The 25891-nt window shown below is 39.3% G+C and overlaps 2 protein-coding genes across 2 annotated transcripts; both read right to left on the bottom strand.

Annotated features, from left to right (window-relative positions):
• Positions 1–339: 339 nt before the first annotated feature.
• Positions 340–9935, bottom strand: cers4b (ceramide synthase 4b). The gene is made up of 11 exons (XM_048263884.1): positions 9624–9935; positions 8977–9147; positions 6459–6579; positions 5752–5870; positions 5518–5575; positions 5271–5321; positions 3187–3279; positions 2837–2965; positions 2511–2617; positions 2206–2362; positions 340–1968 (listed from the first exon to the last, which is right to left on the bottom strand). Exons 1-11 carry the CDS (start codon positions 9632–9634, stop codon positions 1777–1779), a joined length of 1209 nt encoding a protein of 402 aa, XP_048119841.1. The 5' UTR covers positions 9635–9935; the 3' UTR covers positions 340–1776.
• Positions 9936–16989: 7054 nt separating this feature from the next.
• Positions 16990–25698, bottom strand: LOC125297760 (mitochondrial import inner membrane translocase subunit TIM44-like). The gene is made up of 13 exons (XM_048248225.1): positions 25603–25698; positions 22078–22182; positions 21775–21951; positions 21601–21681; positions 21291–21440; positions 20730–20863; positions 20565–20650; positions 19974–20066; positions 19751–19875; positions 19474–19524; positions 19274–19363; positions 19033–19143; positions 16990–18567 (listed from the first exon to the last, which is right to left on the bottom strand). The coding sequence occupies exons 1-13, from the start codon at positions 25630–25632 to the stop codon at positions 18448–18450; spliced, it is 1353 nt and encodes a 450-aa protein (XP_048104182.1). The 5' UTR covers positions 25633–25698; the 3' UTR covers positions 16990–18447.
• Between the last annotated feature and the right edge of the window lie 193 nt (positions 25699–25891).

The following is a 25891-nucleotide window of genomic DNA, read 5'->3' as shown; positions in this document are numbered from 1 at the left end:
TTACACCCATTTACGAGGCTCAATGTATCTCCACACTTCATTGGTAGACTTCCAAGGGCCCTGACATTTTAAAACGAGACATTGAGAACTTTGAAAAGCACTGGTAGTTTACTTACAAGATGATTTATACAGACAGTATCTTCACGAAGTTTAGCGTTTGCAGCCATCTTGAATTTAGTCACGATAAATTCGAGCAACAAGTAAGAATGAACAGGTATGATAAGGGATCAGATTCCAAAAAATGGAAATGCATGGATTCATGGAATCCATGCATTTCCACTGAATTATTTTTGGAATCTGATCCCTTATCATACCTGTTCATTCTTACTCGTTGCTCGACTTATCGTGACTAAATTCAAGTCATCAAACACACAACACTATGGGTCTGGGAAGATCGTGGAACTGGACATCACATATCTCTGGAAAGAGGAACCAACAGACAGGAGATTATCTCATTTGTTTAGATGGTTGGTGGTGGGGGAGAGACTATTCACAATGTCACCACAGCATTTTTACTTGTGCATGGCATTGTCATTCAAAGAGAATGTTAGAGATTATGTGATTTAAAGTAGTAAAATCTCAAAGTATTAGGTCAAAAATATAGTTATCATTGTCTAATCAGGTAATGACAAACAGGTGAAGATGATGTGCAAGAAAGGCAATTTCCATGGTAAGACAATTTCCTCAAGATGCACCATTGTTAGATAGCAGAGATCTCAACATAATTTTTGGTCACATATTTTGATCTTGTGCTTTTCTTAAAATCTAGGAGTGCATCATACAATATATAAATCATTATTCGTATCAGATAGATTTAACGTCACACACTGGTAGGTTCCACCAACTGTCTCCGTTCTGCTTCACGCTCCACCAAAAATAGCTGAAATTTTTGTAAGTCAGTCAGCGTGTCATTCTACAGTTCAGTTATGCATGCAACCCTTGATGATGCATATTTGGTTCCATTCAAAACTGGTGAAAAGATGGGCATGGAAATATGGGCTGATATGACAGCCCATACATGCTTAGCAGTGATGCTTTGTAATATCCTTAACATGAACAACCAAAACGTGGAGAAATTAAGATGAAGTGTTTTATATCAGGAGACACTAACACTTCAGGCTTCCAAGTTTCAGTTCCCATGTGGCAAATAAAATTGAAACATGAACTCCACTTGTACAGAACGCCCATAATATGCACGCTCTGTCAGCAGTCCCATAGGGCAGAAGATGCAGACAGACTGACCATGTTGCTGACCATGTCCAAATGCAACTAGACTGGTCCAAACACCAATTTCAAGACTATGATTACCAGTAATTAGTGGTGGTTATACAAGTTGACATTACAGTGTAGTACGTTTGCGTGGTATTTGATAACTAACTTAACACACACGCAAACTTACTACACTGTAATGTCAACTTGTATAACCACCACAAAGTTGGAAATACAGACATGTAAGAAATCAATTCATTTTGATACACTTGAGAAAACATTAAAAAATATAGTGTACATATCTAAAAATCTACATCACAAAAACATAATATCCTGTGGTTCACTCTATGTTTTAACATTAATGTATCCTTTAAAAATCAAGTGTTTGGCACACATGGTCTATCCTTACCATTACTGCAATGCCTTCATGGAGGGGTGAAAGACATGTTATACACCTCATTTATTTAGTGTCATTAGTCAGGGAATTAGTGTAAAATCCTCAGTCTGCACTGTTCAGATTCACTTCCAGAAACGCTCTCCATTATGTCAGTTAGAGCCTGGAGAGGTTCATCTGGACTTGGGCAGTCTGGAAGATGAGTTGGCTCTCTGATGTTTGAGGTTGTTCAGCACACAGCTGCTGGTTAAACTTGCCAGTTTGGAGTTCAGGACCTCTTCTCTTTTTTTCCACGAGGACCGCTCTTCCTCACCGTCCTCTTCATCTTCTAGACTGTCATCATCGCTGCGTTCATCTTTGTCCAGCTAATGATTGAATAAGAACTTAATTACCCGTGGGCCTTTTTAAAGCAAGCTAAAAATCATTACTAGAGCCGGAGGATGGAGCACATTACAACGACTCACATGTGAGCCACAGTATGTGAACACATACAGTAATACAGTGAGATAAGAATATCATCTCTCATCCACACAAAAAAAATGTACATGGTAGAAAACGTACATGTTTTTTTTTTACTTGGGCAAATATTTCTCTGCACTCACCTTCCCCAAAAAGAGAAATTTATAGACCATTCGTAAAATCAGCCAAGCCCAGAAGATGTGTAGTGCTTGGAGAACTAACAGCAGGACATTAAAAAAGTAATAACCCATAAAAGGCTGAAAGACTTCCATGGACAATATTAGGGTTGTATGAATTATTCTGGAAAAGATTTAGAAAAAAAGACTTGATGATGGAAATCACAGTATTTCCTGAAAGATTACCATTATTATTAACAGTATCATTATATTTCTTATAAAACATTTAACAATGATCACTATACATCTTAAAAAATCAAAAAAGGGCTCACTTGCTGGGAAATACCACAAGCCGTGTGACAAGGAACACAACTGCGAAAATGACAAACAGGGAATCGCACGTCTTCTTCCATCCTGCATAGTTGAACATCTTGGCAGACTAAACAGATATATGAGATGCTGTTAAAGCCGATTGCACATATCTGCAACACAAAGACAGATAAGTATCTCACAAAAGCACATTTCCTGTCATTCAAATCACATGGAAATGGACACTGCTGTCAGTTAAGACCTTTGCTTATAGATAACTCTTGACTGAACATGAAACCCCACACCTCACACCTCACAGTCGAGAGCTTCACAACAGTGGTGAGTTTACCTCCAGCAGGAAATCAGATGAGTCATGGACAAGCATGACCAGTGTACCAACACGGATGTAGTTGGAGCAGTAGGAAAAGCCAAGCAGGAAAATGGTGGCAATGTGATGAACAATCTGCTCTTTAAAGTCCTGAGGAAATAAGGCCGTGTTATTGCATGAGAATGGTTTTGTTTTACAACCTGAGAGAACACTTCGTTCCTCCATAGGTTTCTTTGTTCTTTATTTGTCTTCCATGCATCACCCTTTTCCTTCACAGTGATGCCCTGGCTTGAACTATATCATTAGCACATATACGATCTGTGCATGCTTAAAACTTATGCCAATCCAACAGTCTTCAGAGGACAACTTACTTTGCGTTTGACATCCACGGACACACAGAGCAGAAGAGACCAGTAGAAGCCCAGCTCAATGAGGTAGTACCAGAAGTGAGCTTGCTCCACAGGCTGTGAAAAGGGTAAGACAAAACAGGACTCTGACTGCAGGGATGAGTTCATATGAAGATCTGATTGATGCAGAATTAAACAAATAAGTACAGACGAAGGGAAATACGCACAAAACTCAGACCATTTGCATTTGCAAGAGTCAATTTCATGGTTTTTAGGAGTTAACATTATTTTGTAGCAGTTGTCATTTGACCAGCTGATGGAGGGCTCTCTGAGCATTCAGTAGAGTGTATATAGTGGGCCCATGTAAGATCAGAGACAGAAACTTAACCCCTGCTATTGTCCCTTCAAACTCCAACAAGGTAATCAAGATTGTTCTTAAATCTTCAGTACAAATAAGTGAAAAGAAAAGATGAGAAATAAAACTTGAATATATAAGGAAGTTTTTGTGAGTTATGTGTGTATTGTGTAAAATGTTAATGTTTTTAAGAATCCTCCAGTGGAAGAAGTCCTCGACACCATATAAACCACACTTCCTAATAACCATGTGCTGACCAGTATCAATCAAGTCACACTTCCTCATAACAGTGTAACTATGTAAGTTGACCTAGCTGCACTCCACTGGGTTCCCACGCCTTATTTAACATCAAATTCAAGGATCCGAATGCAGCACAGTTTGAGATGGGAGTTCAAGGTTATTCTCGGTCACAACGTAGAGAATACTTATATTGAGAACGTAGGGCTGTGCAACAAAATGAGATTAGCAGGTTTGCACAGTATGTTACACAGAAATCCAGGGTTTTCAATGGCACAAAGGTGGCTCATTCTTAACCTGGTTAGATTATCATAGTCATTTATGATGCACAAACACAAAACAAATAGCAGATTAAAATGGGATTTTTTTGGGGTATCCTGTCTGCATTTAGCCTTGACTTGATTTCACAAAAGGCATGGCAAGTTATCTTGGGGATTTATTATTATAAATGTATTATTTATGTTCATTCTACTGTTAATTCTGGTGTCTTATTGGTTCAGCCTGCTATTACACTATTATCTACATCTTATTTGTTCCAGCCAGGAATACTTTTGAGGGAAGCTATCCTAGTGCATGTATCTAGTTCAAGCCAGGCTTTTTCTCTTATCTGGGATTTCTTAATTTCGCTTTTGTGAAATAGCCCGCTCCCAAATAGCCGAATAGCTTTGCGGGAACTTTTAAATCATTGGTCTAGCCTATCCAATCACATTCCTCAGGTTATTTCCGACTGATAATAAATTATATTAACAGTCAGGAAACAATGTATTTAACCTTGCTGTATAAATTCAGATTCTACCGGCATCAATTGTCTGATGTTTACTGGAGTTGCTACTGTTTTATTGCCTCTTCTAGTTTTACCACTGCCACTTTTTCAAAACTGTAAAGTCATCCCCTCTGGTCACTGATTGGCCCACCATCCTGGTGGCTGAGGGAAACACAAGTGCATTGAAAGTAGCCAGACCAGTATCTCAGTGAAGGAAAATGAGCCAAGACACAGACAGGAAGTAAACCACATTATAACTTTTTTGTTGTTCTTGCATCAGTGGGGCCATCCGATTGAACAGTGTCTATCTCTGCATCTTTAAAAAAAAATGCGGGTGGATAATTCAATTACATCTTTTTTTCCAAACATAGCCATCCCCAACATTTTGTCGGCAATTTTGTTTTCAATATTGTTTAGGTTATGGTATAAAGTCTGCCTAAATCATGCATGCATGTAACAGTCTTTCTTGAATAAAATACATAAATTCAAGCACATTCAATGACCCATGTCTATTTTCAAAAATGTTCAAGGGCCTTGAAATATTTTTTTCAAATTCACACACTTTCAAGGATTTCAAGGACCCGTGGGAACACTGACTCCAGAAATCTCAGTGCTTCATTAAAGGGCAAAACTCCACACTCCCTTTGGTGAAAACACACTTTGTGCAAAATATATAAACACTCTCAAACCTTGGCCATGTGAAAAGGACACAAGCTACAGGTGTGTGATTTGGAGAGGGGCGGGGTCAGGTACCTGTAGTGGGTAAGCCTTCCAGCACTCCCTCTGGTCCCAGAACCAGGGCGCCTGTAAAGCAGGATAAGACATTCAGGAGGACTGACTTTCTTTTTGACAGAAATTAGAGAAATTCTTTACTTCTTTAATTCTTTATTCTTTAAATGTGAGTGTTTCTCACTAGTTTTATTAATGCCTATATTACTAATCTTTTAAAAATGTACAAACAACTTTAGAAAAACTGGGTGAAGCAGTATGAAATACTTACATTAACCAAAGACAGAAGTCCAAAAGAGAACAACACCATGTAGAAGACAAACCTCCAGCTAGAAATGTAGAGGAATATAGAGCTGAAACATTTCAGTAAACATTTAATTTGGAGAACATACCATCTGGAGACCACACCATTTGGAGGCCATACCATCTGGAGGCCATACCATTTGGACGCCATACCATCTGGAGGCCATACCATTTGGAGAAGACAGTAAGTAGAAGAACATACCAAGCCTCACAGAATTTTGTGGTACTGCTTGGACGGTCCAAATGTCGGCGGTGACGGAACCAGACTTCAACTTGTTTCTTCGTAAAACCACTCTGCTTCGCCAGTGTAATCATCTCACTCTAAACAAAACCCACAGTCAGTCACTGCAAGGTACTGGGACCCACAAGCCAATTATCATTTGAATGCCTTATGTAACTCTGGAGAAGTTTAAAAATCACTTAATTTTCACAGTCTTTATATATTCTATGGAAATTGTTTTCACAAATGACATGCAAGTTTCCATTTTCCATCACTGAAAGGGAAATGTCATTCACATTCAAATTCACTATGATGGGGGCAATAAAACCTTTATAAGCCTGGTCTGAGATTAATGGTGCTCTTGCCACAATAGTTTGTTATGTTATGGTAACCACCCACATACATTGTTCATCACCCAAAGCTATATATATATTGCTTTGTTAAACATAGTAGTCATTTTATGGCAACTCATTTTGTCTATGAGAAACAAATCCAAAGTGATATGAGGAAGTGTGAATTCTCTTTACCATCTTTGGGTTACAAGAGACAAAGACGTGTGTGAAGCTTTCTTTTCCTCTTTCCTCTTGCTAGCTTTGTTAACTTCAACTTTCTATGTTATTGGTCTGAATTTCAGAGAGAGTGGTCTATATCCTCTCTGGTCTGAGGCGAAGACTCTGTGTGAAACAAACCTGGGATGGTTCCTGAGGTCGGTGCTGTATGTAGAAAGCCTCCAGTTTTGGAGAAGGTAAGACGGGTACCCTTATCCGATCCCGAACTCCAAGGTACCTACTAAAGGGCACTGCTACACACCTGAAAATATCAAAAACATAGTGCGTTTTCCTGTATTAATACATTTACACACACATAATTAATTTCAAAGCATCATTTTAATAGCGCCTGACACCAGTGTTAGGTGTTTTCACATTTTGCAGTTTCTAGACCCTTTTGAGAAACTACCCTTTTTTTCCGCAGATTTGCAGTGCTGGGCAATTGTAGTTCCTCTGACTGGCATGACTGACGTACTTACATGTTGATTGGTCAAGCACAATAGCCAGCTTAGCAAAGGTAACAGAAGACGGTGAAAAACCAACTTGGATGAAAACAGCGATGCTGAATTTTTTTCAAGTCCTGATACACTATCCCATAATCTTCTAGTGTTCTAATCTGCGCAAATCAAGATAAACAACAGTCATAAGAAACGCAACAGCAATACAGAACCAGAGGTAACAAGTTGGAAAGAACAGCCAAAGTGGGTAGGAATTTTGCATACATGAGTTCATTTAAGATTCAGATGTCTGGGTCAATGCAGAGATAACGCCTCATAGAAATCCTGTCAACCGGCAATACCAAACAAATGCTGTGGTTTCAATGGGCAAAGCACATTAGCATTACTTTACATGTGACATGTGACAAGGTCTCAGGTCTAAGATGGGCCATGACAGGAGTGCAACATTTGACTAGTTTCTGGAGTAGCCTATACTGCTCCACTCAATAAGTTAATTAAATAAAACAAAAACACATCTGCAAGAACTATTGCCAGAGGGGACTGCATAATACCACTCAGAAAAGCAACCTTTGGACAGTCAGCACGTACCTGGAAGACCACACCAATAGAACTTAGGAACATGACTTAGGAACTTAACTATGAACTCCTTCCAGGATTCTATAATACAATATTGGACACATGTTATCATCTGGTTATGTTCGTTCTATTTTTGAATTTATAATTTTACTATTGTTTTTATGTGAGAGTGTTTTGTCTAGCATCCATTTGTCTTTTTCTGATAGGTTGACACTTTTATTTTGGCGTAAGGTTATGGACTTGTCTTAATTTGTACATTAGTGCCCTCTATGTGCAGCATATAAGTATAAGTATATATACTCTTTTGATCCCGTGAGGGACATTTTTATCCATGTTTTATCCATGTTTCCATTTGTCATGTACTTACAGTATTATATACAAATTGTTTGTGCTTAAATGCCAGTGTCACACAAACATTTTTATCTTTCTCACACATGTTGTGTGTTATCTCTGTTTCCTCTTCTTTTTAAACTGATCTGCCAGGGACTGAAGATGAAAACGTAGTTTGTATGGTTAAATCTGGTACATGCAGCCTACATGGCTGATTTAAATGAGCATGTAGTTGTAGTACATGTTTATTCAATTCTCAGAAAGTTACTTAATTAAAGTAATGTACATTGTAATGTACATATGTACATCGTCCCTTTTAAATAAATAAACATACACTTTTAGTCATACATTCTAGGATGATTAAAATAAAATCATGACTTACTGCTATGAGTGCAGCAAGCCAGATAATGGCCCACAAGGTCTCCTGGTATGAAAAAAATCAACAATGAACTTTGTAGAGAAAACAGCACTGTTGAGTTCTTTTCTCTGTCCAGCATTTTAACATTTCAGGATACCTTAGTCTGCCAGCCTGCCTCAGCTATTGACGTAGGATCTGGTTAATGAAGGTTTCATTGTCATTTTTGGTGAGGAATTGTGGAAAGATTCTGAATGGGATTTTGCTGTTTAGAGTGCTATTGTGTCTAAGTGTATTCTGTCGTGATTCAGTGAGCTGTAAAAAAGTCTTATGGGCTTTAATGAGACTGAGGAAAGAGGAGAGGGGATAAAACAGTGTTTGGGTGACCTGCCTGCCAGCCGACACTTCTGTTGTCTCTTGTTACCATGGGGAACAGCTGCTGAGGCAACAGTATCATCTTTCAGTCCCCCTAACACCCCCCCCTTCCTCGGCAACACGAACACTAAAATAGCGACAAAAACGCCTGCGTGTAAAGGTAAGCACTCATAATGATGCATGTCCTCACAGCCTGTTCCCCTGCTGGTCTTCAGTCATTCATTAACACTACCCCACAAACACATAACAATGGCCATTTCTGGGCCACTCTGTTCAACACCACCACCCCTGAGTCCCAGCTCCCTGGGCAGCCCCTCTCCACACACACCTGTTGTGGTCTTGGCCCTCCAGTGACATCACACATTCAAATACCCTCTGGTTTACACTAGCCTATACGCCACGGGCCAGCCAAGATATCGGGTGTCAAAGCTTTTATTCCACAAATGGCTTTGTTTTTCCTTTATCTTGACATTCTGTACACAAGCACAGTGGATGTTATAGTCTTTTATTCCAACAGCATAAAAAGGATACAAACCGTTTAATCTAGTGGATTTAATTGAGTTACCTCTCAAAAATGTACCGAAGGCCGATAAATGCAAAGGCAATGGGTAGAGAGAGGAGCAGGTCTCTGGGAAGAGGGCAGTGAGTCCTCTCCATCTTCCTCATGTCCTCCCAGCTGATGCCTGGTGGCAGCCAGTATTCTTGCTTCCATAGCCACTGGTCTAGTATGTCCATTCTGGAAGACATTACATATATTTGTGAGTTGTTTGATGTCCACTGGATACAGCACTACACACATGATGACCCAATTATTGAATACACAAAAAATGGACAAGAGAGATCAGTTAAAATATTGAATAACAATCTGGTTTCTGAATAGCTTATGGAATAATTGCCAACAACAACAACCTGTCAGCTTACCCGTAACACGTGATTCCATTCCTATAATGTTATCTTTTTATCATGACAGTGGAAGATTTGATCGCACATCAAACATGTCCAAATGTGCTTTATTGTTACGATGTAGGCCCTATTTCTTCAGTTTAGCCTCAGGCACGATTATCACTAAAATACGTGCAACTATGCTCCATTATAGACAGAACGTATTTTATACAAATGCAATAGATTCTGGACAATATTGCTCAGTCTTTTTTTTTATATAATCATTCTTAGTAACATCCTTCAATGTCTAGTGTAGTCTAGTCTCCTCACCTTATAGCCATCTTACTCAAGTTCACCGACGTGAGTCTGCTGATAGTCCCAGTAGTACCAGTAGTTGAGCACTCGGATTTTACTGAATTGCTGACAGTTCAAAATCCTGTAGATATGATAGCGTCAGTTCAGAGACCAATAGCCTACAATGCGCACCTTAAAGCGGATAGAAACAGAAGCGCGGTGTTTAACGCGCAATAAAAAAAATCCAAGTGTTAAAAAAACGAGTCTAAGTTAAGTTAACTTTCAAGGTATGAATACGAAGTGGTAACCCAGTAAATAAGCGTCGGATATATTTCATGGAACAGTTGTGGCCCCATCGCACCTGTGGGAGGATTCTAGTGGCACTGATGCGTGAAGCTCCCCCTAGCAGCGCCAGGCGACTCGTGGAGGTGTGGCATGAATTGTTCCTGAAAAGAATAGGCTAATACTTGTCTATGGCTACTTGTCTATGGCATTATTGTAATTTTTTTTCGATTACTAATTCCATGAACACGACCTGCCTTTGCATTTTAAGAACACAAATACCATTTGATTTATGTGTAAATTAGTAACACATTTTACTGCTCAGTAATTCCCTATACCCAACCAATTCGATAAAAAATCTCAACAAACCCCAAAAGCTGGCGTCACATTGGAAGATAAGGGCACATGCGTACAGTATAGCTATCGCATAAATGTGATCATCACTGAAGTGCAGTATGGGGTGCAAGTTCAAATGACACAGCGATAAGGGAGCAGACTGTCTCCAGATACCATCTCAGATGTCATTGCTCAGATTCCTCTGCGTAGTTGCCGCAGTGCTGCTGATGAATGTCATTGGGACACACGCACACGCCAACGTTTGACACAAACAGCACCTCTTGTTCTTGTACATAATATGTCCAAATGACGAGTGATCTTTGAGAGTTTCCGTAGTGTGGCATGGTGGAAAGGATCATATTATTCATTATTGACCATAAGCATTAGAAATATAAACCAAAATAATGCATTGGCTAGCTTCCCCTGGACATCTCAGCCTGCGCTAGTCTTTATTGTCCTTCTACAATTTCATCTGTATTCAATCCTTGTCTGACAGTCGCTCATGGTTCCATTTTTCAAGTTATTTCTGCCTTGTCAACTGTTCATGGCCAATCATGTTGAGGGTCGGCTCAGCCACCCCTCACGGCTGCCCTTTCTCAGGCTTGGCACAGGAGGATGGAGCAGAGCCAGCCCCATAAACACGGGGTGGCCCAGGAAAAACGCTTCCTCCTCCCTTTCACCAGTCAATGAACTAATAATATGTTTCTCATGCCACCCATCACCACTCCAGGAACCAAGGCGTATTGTATTCAGGTGTGGCAGAGACGACATTGCTCCTCTTTTAAGTATAGCGCTTCCTCCTTCCTCCCCAGGCCCACTGAGCTGTGTCCTGGTAAACCACGTCGCCTGTGATCCTGCCGTGGCTTCGCTGCATTATATTATACTCCTTCACTCAGGCAGAAAACGGCTCCTGCCTGAGTCTCGCTAATGAGGAAGTGGTTGGCACATCAGCCAGTCCATTTGGGCTTAATGAAGAGGCCTAAACATGGGGAGCCGTTTTAATTGGATGCATGACTCATTTGTTGACATTATAAAACCTTCTGAATACATTACACTGTGTGTGTGTGTTGCCTCTGAGCAGGCATGTTCAGACACAGACTGAACATAGAGAGAGAGGGAGAGGGGGTAAGGGAGAGAGAGAGAGAGGGCGGAGGAGAAGGCTTTGATGTTGCCAAGCTTTGTTCAAACTCTGCATGTTTACAATAACAAAAGGGATTCCAGTGTCAGTATCCGATTTTTGACAGAATCAGAAATAGTCTAACATGTCTGTTTTTTTTAATAAAAAAACATTGTCTATTACATGTAATCAGAGCTGTAAAACTTGTAACCTCCTACATCTCCTCTTACAAACCAGACAAAGGAACACATATAGAAAATATATTGACACAAAAAACATAAAACAAAGAATGCATTTAGACTGCATCTTATGAATCAATTTCAATCATTATATCACCCTCTGCATGTGGTTGTTCCAAAATGAAAACTCAGGATTCACCTAAATTAAAAGATCTTTCCTGAAGGTTTAAATGGTGAAAGCTTTTGAAATTCACCTTTGGATGGACTCTGAGAAAATGTATTCGGCATATAGGGAAAATAACCTTAAATGTAAACAGGGCTGCCATGCAACAGTAATTTAGCTCTCCTTGATTTTGTATAATGCATTTTTGACAGTTCCCTTACTTACTCAATGTTTTTATCACTTCTCTGTAAGAAGATGTCATAACCTTGTTAAGCCATTTTGTTCCCACAACTGTCTTGCCTTGCCCATGTGACTAAGCAAAAGGAGTTTTTTGTGCTTTACAAAGTTGTTATACCCAAAATATCCACAAGAGGGCAAAATAATAAACTATCTGCTTCCAACATGACCAACTTTAATAACCTGTGAATGAAATAACCCTGTGAATTACCAATTTAAAGCAGATAAAGTAGGAATAATGTGTTCATATGTTCATGTGTTAATATGGTTTGAGGATATCAATGCATCATCTCTATCTGGTAGGCTTTCTACCAACACAATAACAAATGTTTCACAAGAAATGATCCATAGTTGGTTATGGTTATGGAATTTAGCAGACACTTTTGTCCAAAGCGACTTGCGAATATGCACATTAAAATAGTTCAAATGAACATTAAACAGTTTTAAAATAGTTAAGCCAGCATTAAGCAAATTAGTAATAATAATACATTATGAGTATTAATGTTTTATCTCTTCATATGTAGATATTTTGCATTGTAATATTATTTTATCATTGTTGTTTTATTTATGTATTATTTCTAAAGCACTTTTTAAATGTGCTATAGAAATTAATTGTCCATATCTATTTCAGAACAGTAGCTAAAGAGCTTTTTGTTGTTGTTGTCTGTATGAGCAGAGCAGTAGGCTATTATAAGTATAAGTATAGTATATAAGTATATACTCTTTTGATCCCGTGAGGGAAATTTGGTCTCTGCATTTATCCCAATCTGTGAATTAGTGAAACACACTCAGCACACAGTGAACACACAGTGAGGTGAAGCACACACAAATCCCGGCGCAGTGAGCTGCCTGCAACAACAGCGGCGCTCGGGGAGCAGTGAGGGGTTAGGTGCCTTGCTCAAGGGCACTTCAGCCGTGCCGGGGTTCAAACCGGCAACCCTTAGGTTACATGTCCGAAGCGCTAACCAGTAGGCCACAGCTGCCCATCAAAGCAATATACTACAGAGATAAACACATCTGTATAGATTTGTGGTCTGGGACTGATCAAAATATCAGAAAAGTTTTTACAGCATCTTGACAAACTTTTCTATTAACATATAGTTTGTAAATAAACATTTAACATTTAAATGATGTAAGAAATAACTGTTAATTAGTGCCAAAATACATTTAGTTAACTATTAACACATATTAATACAATAGTTAATAGATTTGCTAAAACATTAACATACAGATTTTATGCAAACAACAAATATTTAATTGATGATGAAAAACTATTAACTTGTGCCAAATAGATATGTTAGTAACAATTAACAAATATTAACAAAGGGTTAGGTAATTACTAGTAGTTTGCTATTTATTATGGCACCTTATTATGGAGTGTTACCGTAAATATTATTTACATTTGACCTGAAGAATAGTCACCGATTCAGTTAATAAGCAGGAAAGGGAATGTTCATAGAATAGTTTCAGCAGCTTTTCTGAAGATAAACAGCTGATGTTATTACACTTGTCACAGATAATTTATGCAAGTGAGTGTATCTGGTATTTGTATTCAGTTGGCAAGGTGTATGTAACACCAGGTAATCACTCTGACAACAGAATCAATATTCACTTTATGAAAAACTAGATTATGTATATAAATCTTTACTCAAATGCAGCCATTAAGTATATGTTTCACTTTGTTTTTACTTCTAATGGTAAATAACAACCTTGCACTGTGTAAAATGTAAAAACATAGGGACTACATTTACAATTCACTATGTATATGAGCAATAGTTCATACCATACCATACCAGCTGACTATTGGGTTTTGCTTGGTGTGATCTCAAACTCAGATATATTGTGAGGGTGTTTCCCACCTTGAGTTTTCATCTTGACAGCATAGGATGCCTGAGGACATAGGCAAGCAGAATATCCGATGCCTTACTTTCCCGCCAGCTGGTCATCAGATCAACCACTGTGTCACACAGTCAGCACAAATGGACAGCTCAGTCCAGGTCAAAAGAAAAACATGGTTCCCTTTAGGGATTAAAAGTCATGGGCTCTCCTTGAACTGTATTTTAGTGCCAAGGACCGTGGTATTCCCTATGATTTGCCCTCGCTGTGACCGTGCTTCTGTCTCTGGATGCCTGTCCATGACTACACCATGGCATAATCAACCTGCTCTCTCTCCAGCCCACCCTTATGGTCACTCCAGGAAGAGGCTGGCATTCTGCTGTAAGGATCCAACAGGATTCGGAAGCATCGCACAAGAAGGAAAAGCAGAAACACCAGCAGGACACCAACCAGGCAGAGGGCAGGTCTCTCCTCCAGCAGCCCCTCTCCTCCAGCAGGCCCTCTCCTCCAAGCCCCAGGGTGGGCAGGAGGGGGGGGAAACCAGGAGCCCCTGGGATGACCGCTCATTATCTGACAATAGTGCATTGCCCCTGGTCTCAACAAACACAAATCTTCTTTCGTTCTTCTTTGGTGTGCAGCAAGACAGAAAGCACTGAGACCACCTGTGCACAAATACAAGAGCTGCTTCAGGAGGTCTCTTTATAGCTGAGATCTTAAAACGTCATCTTGATATGAGATCTTAAAAAGTTCAGATCCAGACTGCACACTTCTTGCTGACAGGCTTACTGTCTTCAAATGCCTGTAAAAAGATGAACATTAGGCCTACAAATATACTCACGACACAACATGAACATTAGGCCTATCACAAATATAGAGTAAACCAAATAACAATAGTTTGGACATTTGGAGGTTTGAATTGTTTCAGGTGAGTGAAAATCAAACCCCCCCCCCCCCCCCCCCCCCCCCCCCATAGGCGACCGTTACTTCAGCGTCCTAATCAGCACAAGGGTCTCTGAGATTATCATTTTATCCACTTACAACATTAAATCCAACAGTTCCTCCTATTTTGAAATATCTGGCTATTTAGATCTGGATATTTAATTTAATCTGGATATTTAATTGTTGACTACAAATAAGCCTGTATGTTACATGTTGAATACAGTGGCACTGTTTAGTTATTGTTTAGTAAATGTTTAGTTAATTTTTTTATTTGCCTATACTTATTTGTGAACTTTCTGTATTTTAGTAATGCATAGAAATAAATAAATCACCTTGCAGAAATGTGCAATTGCAGCTGAAATATAAACTGTTGGGAATGCTGAACTGAACCTATTGCGGTCTTCCCAACATACATCCAGACAAACATATTAGATTAAACTGGCTAGTTCACTCAGCTGGACAATTCATATGTGGCTAAATATGCTGACCAAATAGTTAAATGGAGCTTCAGTAGATAATGCAACAAGTCTTTAAGTTCATTTTCCTTCAATTATGCCTAAAACTACGCATGTTGCCGCATTATTTCTAAAAAAAATCATGAATGAACACAAAGCCCTCCTGAGACCCATCTTTTTGAAGGGTCACACAAATGTGTTAAACTGAAATGCAGGGGAAATGTATTGAACTCCTGAAATGCTGCATGCTGAGCAGCTTTTCCATAAAAGTATAAATTGAGTAGCCACCCAACATCAGATGCAGACCTCCGTCCCACTGCTGTCAGTGTTTGATTACTACACATCAAGGAACTACACCAACATTCTTTATTCCATCTTTGGGCATCTGCTTAAAAATGACATACACTGAGCCTGCAGCCATGGATGAAGACAAGGTGAATGACACTTGACCACACAAATTGATTGAACAAATCTCTACCTAACTGTTGGATGAAAAGTGTACACTGGCCCTGCTCAGATATCAACAATTACATTTTTTTCACAATTCTCCAGACATTAGTATTAACTTAGATAATCCACACATATTAAAAAATCTAAACATTAATGTCCAAAGTGGAATGCCACAGGTAAAAAGTATTGAACACGCCTACTGAAATTTCTTAAATACTTTGTGGAAAAGCCATTATTTGTAATGAGAGCTTCAACGCATTTCCTGTATGACTAAACTAATCAGTTGCAGTATTCAGGTGTGATTTTGGCCCATTATTTTAAACAGATAGTCTTTTAATATTGAAGATTCCAGGGGTCCAGCATGGCAAGATTCTCCCAGGAAAAATCGCTCTGTGAAACTGTGAAGTCTGCCAGTACTCTGAGATGAAAAACAGCCCCACACCTTGATGCCTCCACCTCCAAACCTCACTGTTAGTATGGCATTTTTAGGGTGATGCACAGTGCCATTTATCCTCCAAATATGGTGTGTAGTATGACATCCAAAAATTTAACATTTTCTTTCACCTGACCAGAATACATTCTCTCAGTATTTAATAGGCTTGTCCAAATGTTGTGTAGCAAACTTTCAACGAGTTTCGACATGTTTTTCTTCAGTAATAGTCATGCGAGGTGAGCGTGCATAGAGGCCATGGCTGTGGAGTCCATTACCTATGATTTTCTCTGTAACAATTGAACCTGCTGCCTCCAAGTCTTTCTGGAGCTTTCTTCAAGTGGCCCTTGGCTCTTAGGCTACACTTCTGACTATCCTTCTGACTTCCTGGTCAGAAATCTTGTGAGGAGATCCTGTGCATGGCCGATTGACGATGCAGTGATGTTCCTTTCACTTGCAGATAATGGCTCCAATACTGTTTACTGGATGATTCTTAAGTTTTGAAATGCATCTGTAACCAGTTCCACTGATATGTTTTGCAACAATAATGTTGCAAAGGTCTTGGAAGAGCTCTTTGCTTTTACCCATTATAAAATGTTTCTTGTGTGACACCTTGGTAATGAAAAACCTTTTTATAGCTCATTAATATGTACTAATCCATCTTATATTAATTTGCACTGATATGAGGGATAATTACTCTCTAACTGCGTATAGATTCCAGCTCGTTCCTGGCCATTCCTTGCCTTTGTGCACTGCTTTTTCTTAGCGTGTTCCAATACTTTTTTCCCTGTGCCATTCCACTTTTTTGCTCATAAGTCTACTTATGGACATTAATGTTTGGATTTTTTTATTTGTGTGGATTACCTAAGTTAATAGCCTCACTGGAAGAATACTTACTGAAAAAAATGTTGACGTGTTCAATACTTATTTTCCCCGCTGTATATCCTTATAATATTAAGATAGAGTCTGGTACATTTGTACATTTTGACATTGACAATTTTATTACAAAATTCAGCATTAAATATCTAGACAGTCATACATAGTACCTTCAATATACCAACCTAAATCTTTCTCTTTCTCTCCCTCATAAATAGTCTAGTGTCTATAATTCATTACATGTGGGAGATCCTCATTGAACTGAAAATGAATTGGTGTGGACCCTCAGAAAATCATATGATAACTCTTTTCAGGATAAAGAAAAAAATATAAGTCTTTAGACAGTCATCTTGAATAGTTAACTGGTCATATCCTGCATGGGAAGAAACCACTTGACTACTTAACAGTGGCTTAGAATAAACAGAGTTTTTCTGCCACAAAACTTTGCACAGACTTTAACAGAATAAAATCATGGTCCTTATGGCATGACCACTGTAGGAGCATCATGCCACATCAGTCATTAGACAACAGAAACCGTTGCATACCAAAATCAGCTACAGTGTAAGTGCAACACAAGGAGTCCTTGCTCTTTCAGAAACTCTGTAATGGCTGCTGATGAAAAAGGCAAAAAGAAATAAAAAATGGAATACAATTTCTTGACACCATATCGAGGTCTGACGTTGAAAAAAAAGGCAAGTATGATATAGACTTTAACAGAGGCTTCCTCATAGGAAATATCCTATGAACTCAGAAAACATTATAGCTCAGATACTGCGATGGTTCCTATTTCACAGTCCAATGTAAACAGTTAAATAAGTCACAAAACAGCTATGTTATGTTTCAACTATGTTTGCACACCTCCTTTGGTCCTCTTCATCACGCTGATGAACACATTTGCACAGGGCTTCACAAATCATAGTCAAAAATGACTATATATTTGGCACACCCAGTGCATTTCATTTAAATAAGCTAACAGCAAAGTGGACGGTTAGATTTGTTTTAGCAACATTCCCTTTTCTAGACTTTCAAAAACAGCTTCAAAAACACGATGCATTGATGAAACCCTCATCGAATACAACTTCAAACAAAATGTTGGTAAACACCATCAGCTGCTAAGTGGTGGAAAATCTGGGAGCTGTTATCTTTTTTTAGCATTCTGGTTGCAACAACAAATAGAACAACTACATCAGGAGAAGGAAACACTACAGATACTGAGCCCTGAAGATCTTGAAGAGAAAAAGTCCAACGTGGCATTTGATCTCCTCTCAGCTGAATTGAATTTGAGAGCTACGATCATGGTAACAACAGCTGCTAAGGGATGTAACTCAGGGGAGCTGTTATCTTTAAAAGATGGAATTCCATGTAGCACACCGTTTGGCTTTCTTGATATCAAACACCCTCCACTTGATGCCTGGACAACACAAACACACTCGATCCCTGCCTAGAATGAGCATACAGGTGTGTTATTAAATGGATGGGATAATGTGTATTCAGAGAGTGTGTTGTGTTTGTGTGTGTGTGTGTGATCTCTGGCCTGTCCTCCCTTCCAAGCTTCGCTCCTCAGAGCACCTGCTCAGTGCTGGAGGCGGACATGTCCAGCAGTCTCCAGGCAGCCTGAGGGTTCAGCTCTTCCTGGTCGCGACACAGCGCCCAAACATACATCATCCTCAGGACCTTCTCCTGCACAGAACCACACAGAGAACACAAGGTGAGATCCTGCCTAATGCAGATCACAGAACCATACAGAGAACACACGGTGAGACCCTGCCTAACGCAGATTACAGAACCACACAGAGAATACACAGTGAGATCCTGCCTAATGCAGATTACAGAACTTTGAGGTCCAGTTACAAACTGGAATCTTTCTGCTATAGAGAATAAAATATTTCTGTTGAGGAAAAAGCAGTTATAAAACCGTATTCCCAAACCTGTACAAAACTGTTTAAGACCAAAATGTACCCCCCACCCACACACACACCCACACACACACACACACACACACACACACACACACACACACACACAATCAAGCAATGCAAACAACTCAAATAATAACAAATAATATCCGTAGAAATAAGTAGACACAGTTAACAAGAAAGCTGTGGGCATTCAGTCCTTTGCTGCTGCGCTTTCTACTGAACTCACCGGGTCTCCCTCCACAACTTCCCCTTTAGAGCTGCGGATCACCATGACAACCTGTGCCTGGAAGGTGATGATAAGCACAGGACCCTGGTCCATGATTTTACCCATAGCCAGCTAAAGGGGGAGAGAGAGAGAAAGACATAGAGAGTCACATGAAAGCAAGAAAACAAACGTTAGGGAAAACAAACCTCATGTAGCCCTATACGTATGTAAGCAGTCTTTCATGTGAGGCTTGTGTACTCACATCAATGTTGTCAATGTCCAGGATTTTAGATTGGAACTGCAATCCCATGGTAATAGCCTGCTTGATGGGATGTGCTAGCTGGCTATACGTCTTCAGTGGAAACAGAGGAGGACCAGTACAAAAACAGCAGTTATAGTCAAACTTGCCTTTACACAGACTGATAAAAAAAATGTGAAAGTATGTAAGCAGAATGAACTTACAGCTTCATAACACCAGTCTTTCAAAACCTCCAGCTCACCACGTATTATGGCCTGTGCATATGAAAAGGTGAAACAAAGTAAAGGAAGAATTAGAAATGCCATGAATGTTATGATGCCATCGGTTGATTATCTTGATATACAAAAGCTTATCAGGATCCTTGTCATTAACAATTATTACCATCCAGTCTGCATACCTAAAAGACGTCCAAATGCATACACTGTAAAGCCCTAATCTGAGATCTCTCTTGTAGTGTAAGGAAAATGTTGCCTAACTCACCTCCAGAATATTGGGGATGATGTCACGCTCACATTGACGGAGGAATGAGTCCTTATCAAAGCTGGGATCAGCCTTCAGGATCTCAGTCAGCACCTCAGACATCTCCGTCTTAGAGAAAAGGCCACCTACCCAAGCAAACAAACAACCGAGTTAAACACTGACACTACTAGATGGGCTTTTTATTCACATTAGAAAAGGTTCAGAGTCAGAATGTGTCAAGTACCAATCAAATCGGTGACTTTGTCCGTAACAACACGAGTTGCTCGGATTAAGGCGTTATCACTTTCATCATACTTCATCTTCATCTCAAAGAACCCTGTGAAGGTAGCAGCATGTCAGATAGGTATTTGGAAAATCACAAGCATTAAGACATCAACATTTTTCCATCATGAGAACAAAACGTACATTTTAAAAAATGCAAATCTCAGGCAAGACTTGCATTTCTCTCAATCTCAAAATGCAGGCATCATGGAGCAAACCGCTAAAAGCCAACAATTGTAGGGCCTATTGTTGTAAAAGCTGTTGTTGACATTTAGTGGGTTTCCCAACTACATGATAGTCTAGGCAAGAAATGGGACAGTTAGGTGTGTTTTTAGGAGACACATTTGGTGATGTGCTGTGAAAGTAACTTTAATAGATTTTTACTGGCTTTGACAGAATTACAGGGTCAATAGCTTAACTGGCTAATACAAATGATAATGTGTTATTTTTATTATAAGTGTTGAAGAAGTCACATAAACTAGCCACCAGCCTATACCTAAAAAGGGTAAAAGTCACATATAGACTCAAAATGTACACAGAAATGGGCTCTTACTGTTAAAGACCATGTTGTTGTCTTTGAATTCCTTCCACTGCTGGAACCATTTAGAGTCCTTATGCAGGACAACACCCATTGCCTCTCTATAACATAAGATATTGAATTAAGACAACTGCCTCAAGTAAACAAGTTTATATCCATGTCAGAGCACAGGACACTTACTCATTAGCGTCAAACACCCTACTCTCATTTTCTGCCCCTTTGAATGAGAACTCACTCCTCTTCCGCAATCTTGAGGGGGGCCGGTAAGGACCGCTGTAAGGATCATCGATCTCCTTCCTCACCGTTTCCATACCCTAAAAGTCAGTGAAAACTGAATTAATTACAAATACTAAAGGCCACTTTCATGGATAACACATAGCCCAAGACTAAAAGAAAACTTCAATGGAAAACTCCATTGAAATAGCTTTAAATCACAAAATTAGAGTAGGACTATGCTTAAAGGAGAAATCCGGCAGATTTTTACATGGATCTTGATGACTAGACTAGGTCTGGGGGCATCATCTAAACGTGCCTTTTTTGCATCTTAACAGACTCAAAATATCGTTAAAAGATCTGTACTATATGAACAGAGTTCTTACGCGACAAAAGAATGCATTTTCTACTAATTAGCTGTAAAGAAACCGTCTAAATCCAAGTAGTGTCTACTTATGGATGCAAACCAAGGTTTGAGAAGAAGCAATGTTCAAGACTTTAGCTCTCATGTGGTGAAACAAGTAAGACCTGGGAGATAGCTCTGAAGGCACTGGTCTTCCCCAGCATCTCTCCACTCTTAGACACAGACTCAGCAGAGTGCTTCACAGACTTGGCTGCCTCTTCCACACCCTCCTTTATCTTCTTGCCCAGGTCGGTGCGGCTGACCTCCTCCAAGCTCTGGGAACCAGCACAGAATGCACTCAACTTTAGGTCAGTTAATTATCATCACAGAAAATCCTAAATAAGGGTTCAATTCTGCCATGCGTCATCATCAAGCACAATATAAAACAAACTTACACTGTTAGCTTGAGCAGATGAATATAGGTAAACTACTTACCCCTTTTACAGTTTCAGAGAATGACCCCAGTGTCTTTTTCAGCACTTCAGATGTTTTCACAGTTTCAGACTCAATAGATTTCTGACAATAAGAGACATACCTTCATGAGACACTATGGGAGACACACTGTATTGCAGTCTCATGTCTGGATATATGCAGAGATGCTTCACTTACATATTTCTTTCGAGCCTGTTGTAGAGCATCCGACTCCTCCAACTTTTTGGCCTCTTCACGGAATTTCTTTATATTCTCCTTCATCTCGTTGTTCTTGCTAAGTTCTTGCTTCAGGGAGTCCACAAACTCCCCTAAGAAACCTTTTCGCGGATTCCCACGACTGGATGCAGAACGCAGCTAAAATGGTCCAGCCACAAAACAGAACACAACACAACACAATTAGGATATCAAATATGGTCTGGGACTTGGATGATGAGGAAAAAAACATATCATGAGTTAAAACCCAAACATCATGTGTTCTACCTGTAAGGCAACAGCACTGGCTCTATATATCCTTTGGCCATCTGCTTTATGGAATGCTGAAATGTATGAGCTGGGGGGCAGGATCAGACCGTTTCTGAGAAACATCTGTGGTAGTAAACAAAACCAAACATGCCATTAAGTTTACATACACAATGATCCCGATTTAAAAAGGCCAACATGCTTATTACTGGTAAATTGTGATAGAAATACTGTAACTTTAAGGCCTAGGCCTCCTCATTAAAATCAACAGAGCCTAAATCAAAGCTTACATAAAGAAAATGTCAAGATGGTGGCCTGCTGGCCATTTCGGTGCCCTAAGTGAGTGGCTTTGAGTGAGTGACATTTAAATGATAACTCAAACACCTAAAGTCAAATAAAAAGGCTTATCATTTAAGACCATTACTGTGTGTTTTTAAACATTAATTTCTGAAGAAATGCTGTTTTACTTATAAATGGTGCATTGTCACTTTAAGAACATTGATCTTTACGTTCTCATAATGCCCTTTTGCAAGCTCTTGTTTATTTGATAGCACAATATTAACAATAATATGCACAATGTTAAGTTGTTATAAGCAGCCTTCATTGCTTTGGAAATGGAAGTGTGCAATGTTGCTTCACATTTCTTTTTGCAATTAAAAGTGAATTATGAGCCTGGTAGCCACCTAGCTATCTGAATGGAATGCGTTTCAGTCGACTCGGCATATTATGTGCTTCATGAAATGCTTGGAAAACGAATTATTGAAGACCCACCAATTCCATTCTAGTACTACGTGGTGGAGATTGAGAGAACCCAAAAAGTATCAAACTTGCATGTAACATGGTGTTTTGTGCATTTTGACATTGTAAACGTTATTGAGTGAAACGCCGTTTGCAGTAAAGCTACTTTTCATTGGCTATTTGGGTGACCCCTCTATCCTTAGGTGCCCTACGCAAAGTGCATGATGCGCGTGGTGAGAGCGGTGGCACTGCCAGGCATACAACTTTTTTCTGCATTTCTATCCCTTTATTCTCTTTAATTCAAGTTCACAGCACAAAGCTGACATGCACTACTAAGAGCATAGTTTGTGTTTTAACAAGAATCAAAAAGATTAGCATGGCTCCACTTTAGATGTTTCATTAAATTACTTGTGCTATTTCGCGAGGCATAGAGAGATCTTTCGGTTTTGCACACAAAGTGCACTTACTTAACTATTATGTTCTTCATATCCTTGTCTCTGACAAGCTGAAAATAATGAGCGTAGGCTTATGTCTATCCAGCAAATATAATCCGACTTCGAGTCTGCTGCAGCCATCTTCAACTAGTATCAGGAGATAACGTTCTGCTATTATGCGCGATTTTTTCTTCTCTGTTGTTCTCGCGGTGGTGTTTGCGAATATGTATCAAAACAAAACACCACTTAATTTCGGGTTAAAATGCATTGTAACGCGCGTTACTGAAGTTTGTACCGAGTAAAATATTACCCAATTTTTTTTTTAGTAATGCCTTACATTACCGCGTTACTGCAAACAGCAATATATTACAGTAGTTACATTACTTTTGTAACGCATTACTCCCAACACTGTTGGCAAACAATAACAGGTGCATTACCGCCACCCTCTGAAATGTTGTGGGTCTGAATGATTAATTTCCCTATTTTCCTATAATCTCTTTATCAATCCAGTTATCCTAAGAAAGCTTAAAACAAACGTCTAAAACATATGTCTCCATAATTCCTTTGCAAAATATAATTGATCTTTAAAGGTATGTCTTCAGCTTCAAGACGATGAATTAGTTGCTGCCTCCCATGGTGGTGTCTGGTACATGATTAAATTGCATGTTCTCTAGATCCCTGAGTTTTACATACACTACTCTTACTATCAACATGTTTTCAATATTAAATCCTGCTCCTGTGTTCTTCTGCTTGTACTTCTACACCATCCCACTCTCTTTTGAATGTTATAACTATATAACTATATTTACTATGTTATAACTATATAACTATATAAACTATGTTATAACTATACAGGCCTTGCCACTTCTCCTTTACCTTCCATAATAATGCTCCTAATTTCATCTTTACTGTAGTTGATAACTTTATATTCATACTAGTATAAGTCTGCTCTGATGCTGTTTTAGCATATCGATCCCTATCCTCCTATGCGAGGTCAGCTGGAGGCCACAAAAGAGCAGCACTGATTGCAGATGACTCCACATTATTTGCTAATTGGACAACATCTAAAACAATGTCTTGTCTATACTCTGACCGAATGTGAATGCTTATCAGAGCTGAGGATGAATCTGAAGCAATAACTCAAAATATACTTTTTGGCCTGCTGTCCCTAATCCAGGAAAGTGCCATTAGAATGGCAACTAATTCTGCTGCAAGCACAGCTAAATTGTAATTTATTCGTTTTAGTGTAGTTCTCTATAAATTCAATGTATCTATTTCCATCTCATTTATTTTTGTTTAATAGTCCAACCAAAACTTCTGATTTGTCATTTCCCTCTCTGTTGACAGTGTATCAATGTTGTCTAACTGATCTTTTTTATGAGCTTTTAAGGTTTGTCCAGTAGCCTATACTAGAGCCAACTGATCTCTTCTAAGATACAAAGGCATCTCCCCCAACTCAACTTGGCAAGCTGCCACTGGGATAGTCTTCATATTTGCTAATTGTGTACCACATCTACTGCACAATTCACATTCATCCCCTCCTCACATGGCTCCATTGACTGCAAATGATGCTATACCAACAGATCTTTCAGCATTCCTAAACACATCATTTATCTTAATTGAAAATAACAGTGTCTGATTATACTCCTTTGAGAACTGTCATTGTCTACTTTATACTCATCACTTAAAACTTCATTCATGTCAACTATAATGTTTTTACCCTTTGAAAATTACTCCCATCTGATACACCTAATAAGGAGTCGTCCTCCACAATCATGACATAGCCTACACATTCTCAATGTCAAAGTAGCTAACCGTTTCTTTAAATCTGGGCTATTCTTATGGCATTTTCTAGGAGGACCTTTTCTTAAACCACTCTGATAATTCTGTAGCAAACTTTTAGTCTCTAACCAGAATTTATACAAGTCTGTCATATACCAATCTTTCTATGGCCTTTTCCACCCGAGAAGTAAATGCAATGGGCCTGTAAGACTACATCGAATTGTCTACATCGAATTCGCCTGAGGCTTGATGCACCTATGTTGGCCTAGTCACCTTATCGCCGGAGCGCATGCAGCAAACACTTCAGTACAGTACTGGACCTCGAATCCACTAACAGGCTCATGTGAAAATATGAACCACATATTATGAGCTGTGGGCGGCAACATAGCTGACATGTGGAACTGAATCAATGAATGGGTAATCCTTGTGTCCGCAATGCGTAATGGTTAGTGTCAACCGGTAAAACACGAGTTTGTCAACAACTGAATCCGTGGCCAAGGCTGTAGTACACATAAAGGGAACAGACGGTCATATTAACGCTGTAATCTCAACATTATTGTTGGTTATTCAAGCAAATACATGTAGCACTCACCCCATAACACCGACACAAGGACGCCGCCATCTTGGAAAGCCTCACGTACCATTTCGTCAGCTGACCTGCTGACGTCAACTTCAACTTCCATGTCAGTGCGCAGCCTCCCAATCAGTTCTAGTTGAAGCAAAATATGTTTTAAAAATATTTGAAGGAATATTGTGGTGGTAGGCAAAAATAGACCATGTGTCCCATTTTGGGTCAGTGATATAGGCTACTTGGCATTGCACAGTATTTTCAATTTTCAAAAGGCCTGCACGTGATGTTGTAAATTAAGGTTATATAGTAG

Source organism: Alosa alosa, chromosome 1 (assembly GCF_017589495.1).
Source record: "Alosa alosa isolate M-15738 ecotype Scorff River chromosome 1, AALO_Geno_1.1, whole genome shotgun sequence".
In the NCBI taxonomy this organism is placed as follows: Eukaryota; Metazoa; Chordata; class Actinopteri; order Clupeiformes; family Clupeidae; genus Alosa; species Alosa alosa.
This window is presented reverse-complemented; position numbering and strand designations above follow the sequence as displayed.

Bases quoted from the DNA above. Each gene is read 5' to 3' on its own strand.
- LOC125297760 (XM_048248225.1), bottom strand. From the start codon at position 25,632: ATGGCGGCGTCCTTGTGTCGGTGTTATGGG. The intron at 20,864-21,290 runs GTCTTACTTGTT...ACTGACTTTTAG, and splicing joins CCTTCAGAGCTATCTCCCAG to GGTATGGAAACGGTGAGGAA. The intron at 20,651-20,729 runs GTAAGTGTCCTG...CTTATGTTATAG, and splicing joins AGGGTGTTTGACGCTAATGA to AGAGGCAATGGGTGTTGTCC.
- cers4b (XM_048263884.1), bottom strand. The intron at 3,280-5,270 runs GTACCTGACCCC...CCCTTTTCACAG, and splicing joins GGAAGGCTTACCCACTACAG to CCTGTGGAGCAAGCTCACTT. The intron at 2,618-2,836 runs GTAAACTCACCA...ATATCTGTTTAG, and splicing joins CATCTGATTTCCTGCTGGAG to TCTGCCAAGATGTTCAACTA.